This window comes from Capsicum annuum, chromosome 3, assembly GCF_002878395.1.
Source record: "Capsicum annuum cultivar UCD-10X-F1 chromosome 3, UCD10Xv1.1, whole genome shotgun sequence".
NCBI classification, from domain to species: domain Eukaryota; kingdom Viridiplantae; phylum Streptophyta; class Magnoliopsida; order Solanales; family Solanaceae; genus Capsicum; species Capsicum annuum.
In genome coordinates this window covers 1,722,635-1,731,120 of record NC_061113.1, presented here as the reverse complement: position 1 = coordinate 1,731,120, position 8,486 = coordinate 1,722,635, and the positions used below count along the sequence as shown (strand labels likewise).

The 8,486-nt window shown below is 28.8% G+C and overlaps 1 protein-coding gene across 1 annotated transcript; it reads left to right on the top strand.

The window, feature by feature from the left end:
* Positions 1-1,151: 1,151 nt before the first annotated feature.
* Positions 1,152-1,968, top strand: LOC124896940 (exosome complex component RRP43-like; the record flags this gene model as incomplete). Its single annotated transcript, XM_047408876.1, is given in 2 exon segments — positions 1,152-1,313; positions 1,565-1,968. Coding segments are annotated over 2 exon segments (171 nt in total), but the record flags the coding sequence as incomplete, so codon positions are not given.
* Between the last annotated feature and the right edge of the window lie 6,518 nt (positions 1,969-8,486).

The window sequence follows — 8,486 nt, the reverse complement described above, 5'->3', positions numbered from 1 at the left end:
ACTAGTTTCAACATTAGCTTCATTTTTCTGGATTCTTTTGCAGGGTTTTCTGCACATCGATGAGTATCCTCCAGCGCTAACCAGGGTTTTAACAGTCCGTCAGCTTTAGTCAGGTTTCCCGATATCAAAACAAAGATACGTTTATTTGAGGATAAATCTGTGTACAGGTCACCTATCTTATTTAAGCTGCAGGTACCAATTTTTAAACAAGTGAAGCTCTGATGTAGCATGTTATTGTATTGAATATGCATTATGTTAAGCATCCGCTTCTTTTTCAGGAAGAAAGCCCTGTTCAATGGTACTCCTGATTTTAGCATGCCATACAATGTCATCACAATTACATGCACTGTGTTCTCTCTATATTTTGGATCCCTACTTAATGCACTACATAGGCGTACTGAAGAAGAGGAGAGGCTTCTGAAAAGTAAAGGTAAAATTTTCTCCGGTAATGACTAAGGCTTTAATTCCGAAAATTTGAGTGAACATTTAGCTGGGATTTACTGGATGGTGAAAGTAGTCTTTCTCAATTAGATTTGCATGGATATATAATTATCTCTATGCAGTCGATTTATTATCTTTATGTCCGAAAATGGAAGCACAATATCTGTTACCAACTTGTTGGAATTAGGCTATTGTTGTTGTTTCACCGAGTGTGATGGTGTTCCCAAGCTTCTGCTTAGCCTGATTGATATTTATTTCAGTGTAAGGTTCATTTTCCTTGAACAACAAATTATGTAGATTAGAATGAAACGGATGCAAATAGAACCAAATGAATAAAGAGAATCCGTATAGCTTAAAGTCTTGCACAACTAATTTGATGTAGAATTGTAGTTGATATAGGTTAAGTTCGTGTTTCCGATATTGATCTTGATATTATTTGGTTTAACAGTTGAATGAAATTGACAAGGATAGAGACAGTATTCTTATAGCTAACACCAACTAGTTTGAATGAAGTTAATTATATGATTGTGTAATTAAATGTGTGTTTCAGTTTCAGATATTGATCTTCATATTTGTTTCCTTCCTGCCTAAAGATACCAAGGCAAGTGGTCTGATAGGCGTGCTACTGTCCAGCTTTTTATTGTTCCTTCGTAGCCTTGCTGGCTCAGATTGCATTCTTGCTTACATCTTTTGTTATTTTGCGTTGCCAGAATTTGGTTGAGGAGAAGGATAAGAAAGTGAAGGAGTTACAAGATAAAATTGCTGCAGTCAATTTTACCCCAGAAAGCAAAATGGGCAAGATGCTAATGGCTAAATGTAGGACACTGCAGGAGGAAAATGAAGAGATTGGAAACCAGGCTAATGAAGGAAAGGTATTAAATGATTTTCTTGATGAGTGAAGTGTATAAAATATGATCTTTCCCATCTTGTTCTCGTCCCTGCCAAGTACTCTTTCAGTCTCCTCTTTCTTTGATTGCTATTACATTTAAGCATGGTTTTTGGTTGGATCACTGCAGTTTACAATTCGAATTACAACTTTACATCCCAATTCAAATTGGCTTTTCCTTAAGGTTGTATTGTCTTTAAGGTAGTAAATCTGTAAAAAATGCTTGAATTGTTGCAGTGCCAATAAATGGGTCCATTTCTATCAGCGCATAAATAAACCAGTAGGAGCAGGACACAAGAATGGCAAATGGCATGTACTCCACGCTCTTTGTGCTGATTACTAGTCCAATGATAGACAGAGGACATACATAATGATGGAGAAGATGGGATGCAACAAAAATATTGTAGCGGAGTTAAAACTGCCACCAATTATTATTTTTTAAGTACTAACTTCATATTGTAGTGGTTCAAAATTTCCACATAGTTTTCTGAGGAAACAAACAAGTATTTTATTGTGGGATTTATAGAACACCACAGTATTTATTTTTTGTGACATTGTGATCATATTGCGGGGGTTTATGAACTCCCGCAATAATTTTTTTTGAAACGTTAATATCATATTGCGAGGGTTCTAAGCTGTCACTTATTAACTTAAAAAAATCCCTCAAATTCAAATTTCACTTTGTGGCGGACGTCAGGGAGGTTTCGGAAAACCGCCACAATATTGCTCGTGGCATGGCTTATTGTGGCACTTTTTGAAACCACCACAATTCTTTTTGTTGCGGTCAAAAACCGTCTCAAATTGACAAAAAGCCTGCCATAATTTATCAGCTTTTTTTGTAGTGTTTGTGTATTATTCTTATTTTTTCTTTTATCTGTGGATTCGTAACAATCTTAGAAATAGAAGTTGTGTGATGATGTAATTAGGTGGAGAGCATGTCTCTCTGAACATAACACATCGTTTTCCTGAAAAAAAAAAATACATTTTATCAATTTAAGTAGAGCTAAGGTAAAAACATGGGCAATCCTCAGACTATGTGTTATTATTATTTTTTTTTTATTGTCTATTTTCATACTTTTTTTGCACGATTTTTTTTAAGAAACAATAATTAATTGAGTAGTTTACGACACTATCAATATTGATTGATACCTAGACTTAGATTTTGAAAATGAGTTAAGGGAATAAAAAATTCAGTTATTGAGGTTAAAACAGAAAAATAAATTATTCTTTTCTTTTGATATATTAAATAGAACAAATATAAATGAAAAATCTTATTTTTCGAAATATTACCTGCCATCAAAATCAAGTTATGTACAAGAGCTAGTTCATTACCATTATATTATCTGAGGAGATACAAACAAGCTAAGGTAAGTTAATTACAATAATTATTTTTGGATTAATCTATTGAAAGTAGTATATATAAAATTATAAATACAAGCATCAAGTAGAAAAAAAAATACCAAAGTTAGATTTTATTTTTCACTTAATATTTTATATTCGCATTGAAAATTTGTAGATAAATTTGAGTAAAAATGGCATGTACTGATCGATACATTAAAATAAATATGCTGAAAGTTTTATAGCTTAATGTGCATGCACTAAATTGAAAAGGTGTGTAAACACAATCATCGCCAAGAAAAATATCAAAGTTAGATTTTATTTGTCTTTCTTTTAGCATTTGATATTCACACGGAAAATCTATAGTTAAAATTGAATTAATTGGCTTGGAATTTTTACTTCAAATTGTGGCCTTACACGTTTCAGATTTGTATTTTTTACTCTCTTCGGACTATTTTATTTATTGTCCTTATTAAAAATAGATGATTCATAATATTTTTGACGAATATAAAGAAGACAAAATTAAAAAACAGTACTTCATACTTATGAATACATCTTTAATCTTCAATTAATTAACCTATGCATAATTATAGTCTTTTGCTAGTGAACATTCACAAGTTTATCAAAAATTTTAATTATCTCAATGTTTGAATTTACTTATCACATTTTGACTTGATATATCTATTACGAAAACAATAATTAATATTATAATTTTATCATATTATCTCTATTAATTAATATTTAATAATGCGCATTGAAAAATCATTTGGAGAATAAGACAATAAGTAATTAACACTAAGACTAAAACGTAAAAAGAGAACAATTCCTATTAATTAGTATAAATAACATAAATACCAATCTTTAAGAAGTAATCACACTCACTCTCACTTTTTTAATTACTTTATTCTCTCTCCCTATTAATATACATAACATAACCGACATATACGTAATATTCTTATAATATGTTTAGGAAGTTGGAATTTTTTGTAATATTGAAAACATAAGTTGTGTATTTGTGTAATTTTTAGTATTAATTAACGAGCGAATTCTTCTTATGTTATTTGGGTCGGTGTCGGGTTGGGCCAAACCAGCCCGATTGATGGGTTTAAGTCGGGTTTCTGAAAATACATATTTCTTCTATTTTTCTTTAATTTGAGATTCCACTTGGAATCTTATACTTATATAATTTTTTTTTTTAATACAGTCATAATTACTATAATAATTTATTACTTTACGCTTTGCCAAAGCCTTCTAAGACAGAGAAAGTTTTCTAAGAGAATTTTGGTTATAATAATTACTATAATACTTTTGTTCTGGCTTTATGCTTTGCCAAAATGAATTGGTAAAATGTTCTCGATCTGCATGATAACTTTATTGCACAACTTGTATTTCAAGATTGAATAGTTTATGAGACTCTAATTTCCACATCAAGTATCTCATTTAACTAAAAGGCTAAATACTTCTGGGTAATAGCGAAGTTGTACCGTGAGGGTAAAGAACTCCCGGGAGTGAAAAGAACATGAAAGCATAAGTTCCCAAGAAGTGGGAGAAGTCAGGGCTCTAACCGCGTGCCTGTTGAAGAATGAGTCGACGACTCATTGGTATTGACTTGGTTAAGTGAACCCACCCGAACCGTAGAGAAAGCGAGTCTTCATAGGTACTGTAATTGTCACTGCTATGGACTCGAACCTGGGTGATCTATTCATGATCAGGATGAAGCATGGGTGAAACTAAGTGGAGGTCTGACCGACTGATGTTGAAGAATTAGCCAGCGAGTGAGCTGTGGTTAGGAGTGAAAGTCCACTCGCACCCAAAACTAGCTGGTTCTCCCCAAAATGCGTCTAGGCGAAGAGTCAAGACCTCTAAAGTCCAAAGTTATGATAGTGGTATTATTGATATGCACAAATTGCATACGCTAACGGTTCTCCTCATCGATGGTAATATTGCGGAAAAAAAAAGAGAGAGTATATTTCATGTGTCAGCTAGCTGCAATTCTTACGCCCGAAGGAACAATATTAATTTTGTCTTCTTGGCTAACTTATATGTTATCCTTCATATTTTTCCAAATTGATTCGGTTTGTTGTAAATTTTAATGTGCCAGAAAATAAATTGCAATCACAATGTTACCCAAATAGCTTGAATCACTAACGATTCAAGCTATTGCAGAACAACACCACAAGTCACCACAAGTTAAGAACGGAGAATAAGAGAATAAGAAGAGAAGAGAGATTTTAGAGAAGAAAGTAATGAATTGTATTATTCTAATACTCTTGTACACTTCACTAGTTTATATACAATTATAGAATTGACCCACTTCCTCTAGTTCTCAACTAACTATCAGCTCAACTACCTTTCTTGAACAATATCTCAATGTAACAGTAATGAACACTGATTAGTTTAACTAACTGTCTGTTATATCAGATTTTGCTGACATGGCAATTTCCTTAGCTAATTGTTGACATGGCAATTTCCAATTCTAATTAGCTAATTAGTGTAACACACAACTAGCATATGAACATAAGCGTAATTTTATTGATAAATAATATAGATATTATTTTGTTCCTTTCTTAATCTCCATTGATTTTTATGTCTTGATTATCCATGATTCGAGTACCATTAGTAATATATTTCTTAAATTGAGAAACTATTCAAAGAAATATGTTACCTTTATATTGGTGTGAGCTAAAGTTTAGAGTAAAGTTAGCCTCTACAAACCCTAATAAGTTACAGGATTAAGCTTGTCTTGTAAAGTCCCACAATCATCTTTACAATTTTTATTTATTTATTTTCTTATTTTTTGACAAGCTCTCCAACTTCACTATTATTTTTTAACTAGAGAAATTAACCGTGCTTCACGCGGTGTTAAATAAATAATTATTTTATTTGATCATTTTTATATTCACTTTAGATATATTATCTAATCGTAATATTATAATTTGTTATAATTATATTACGAAGAATGTTTTGTTCCATAAAAGAAAAAAAAATAAAATTTAACATTTATTAAATGATGGATAATATATTCTTCATCAATAAATTAAAATATATTCTCTAATAGCAATTTTATTTCATTTCTATTGTGTATTGAATGAAGTTGAGATTTTAATTTGAAATAATATATTTATGTGTGCTTATAAATGCAATAAGATGGTAAGATAATTTCTTTCTCATTATATATATAAAATAATTTCAATAGCATAAATCTCTTTAAGTCATCAACACTATAAACTGATTAACTCCATATTACAACTACCTTAATGTGCATATTGTAATTCACATCATTACAAAATCATGAAAGTTCATATTATAAAAGTTACATATAAAGAACATACACATGAACACTCACACACATACACCTATTTTTTCACGTTAATTATGAGAAAATAGATGAAAAAAAAATGCAAAATTAGTGTACAATTTTTTAAGCTCTTATTCGATAGCCTCTTTGACAAACGATCAACCTTCAAAAGCCTATAAAATTTACAATGATAAAAAAATCATGAAAATTCATATTATAGAAGTTACATATAGAGAACACAGCCATGAACACTCACACACGCACATACTTATTGCTTTTATGTTAACCATAAGAAAATGGACAAAAAAAGAAATACAAAATTAGTGTATAATTTTTTAAGCTATTGTTCGATAGCCTTTTTGACAAACGACCAGTCTTTCAAAAGTCTATAAAATTTAAATGATAAAAAAATCATGAAAGTTCATATTATAGAAGTTCCATATAGAGAACATACTCATGAACACTGACAAACACACACACCTAATTTTTTTTATTTTTTTTTTACATTAACCATAAGAAAATACACGAAAAAGAAATACCAAATTAATGTACAATTTTTTTAAGCTCTTGTCTGATAGCCTCTTTGACGAACAATCAACCTTTAAATGTCTTCTTAATAAGCTTGAATTTCATACTATAAATAATAATATAAAGAACACTATTTCAGATATAAAACGAAAAGGATATTCTTGAGTATGGGTCTCATAAAACAAAATATTATGACTTTATATAGATGAAAATGGAGGAACATCATAAGTTATCTTAAATTTTATAATTAAATAATTGGAGGTTATGAATATGAAAATAAAAGTCATGAAGTTAATAATATTATTAAAAGTAGAAATTTATTTATTTTTAATTATATATAGATATAAATTTTACTTAATACAAGTCAATTACATTAATTATAAAAGAAGATAAAAACAATTAACAAAATATTTAGAGTTTGAAAAAAAAAATGGTCTTCTTGAACATTAACTAATTGAGGGTTATGAATATGAAAGGCTTAAGAGTTATGGATATTACTAATATTTAAGAGTAAAATTTATGTAATTGAATATATACACTCTTAAGTATATAAATATATTTTTATGTGAATTTTCATCAATTACGTATTTTTAGTCTTCTAAAAGTTTAATTTTTATCTAATATATTCTATAAGTGAAACAATAATTTTATTTTTCTTAAAAGAAAGTAGAGAAAAAAAAAGATTCCATGACATTGAATTTATTTTCATGCCTAGTTTTAGTAAGTCTTACACTTGTTTATAATTTATATATATATATATATATATATATATATCACAAATCTAATTATATGAATCTCATATTTTTTATCTTATTTATCCTTTTCATTTCTCTTCAAACTATAAAATATGAAAAATCAAAAACTACAATTTAACGAATCAATAAACAACTTTCTTATGAATTAAAATGTCATTTAAAAATTATAAACTAATGTTACATTCTCATATTTTACCAAAAAATTTACTAAAATTGATGTACATAATTGCGGAAGGATCCATAGATACTTTCTTAAGTAGCACACGTGTACGTTTACCTCATTCCTTTGCTTCTACTTTTGAAAATAAACACTCTGATCTAGACACACACATAATAAGTTGACATCACCAACGAAAAAAAGTTAGAAAAATAGTAATTAAATTAATATAAACTTTTGAAAAAATGTTATATTGTGAATTGAAGAGGAAAGAGAAACTATCACACATATAAATATAATTTCTCTCAAAAGAATTTTAAACAGTAATAGTTAGATTCTTGTCATCTCAATATCCTACTTTATTTGTATGTCAATCGAGCCTTAAAAGAGTAAAAAAAAAAAAAAAAAAAAACTAAGTGTTGCATGAAACGAAACAAAAGGACAACTAAATTGTTAACTAAAAGTGCTAAGAGCAGTTGGATATGAAATTTAATAAATCAAAAAATATCAAAAATATTGCCCTTTGAACTATATCTTGGCCGGTGAGACTTTTTTTTGTTGTTATATGCTATGTCTCACACCCACAGTAAGATGAGGACAAAAAAAACTGTCATGATAGTAATCTTCTTTTCATCTACAATAAAAAATTTAATGAGATTAAGATAAAAAGAAATATAATATTGCAAAAAATTAATTAACGGACACATAACATAAAAGAAAATTGTTCAAATAAAGTAATACGTAACTCTTTCAAAAATATATAAAAATGTACGAAGTTTATTAATAGACTATGCATAACATAAAAGAAATCTACTCTAAATAAATAAATAAAGCTTAGAGGAGTGATTTGCACATACCTTGCAAGAAATAATTGTCATTAGAATTTTTCAAGAAACAATTGCCATTGTTTCACACTATTTAAAGAAACAATTGTCATTAGATTTTTTACTGCAAAATTAAATAATTGAAGGTTATGATTATAAAAGGTTTTAGAGTTATGAATTTTATTAATATTAATTAAGAGTGTAATTTATTATGAACATAAAGAGATGTGAGTTATGAAAATGATTTAAAAAAAAAAAA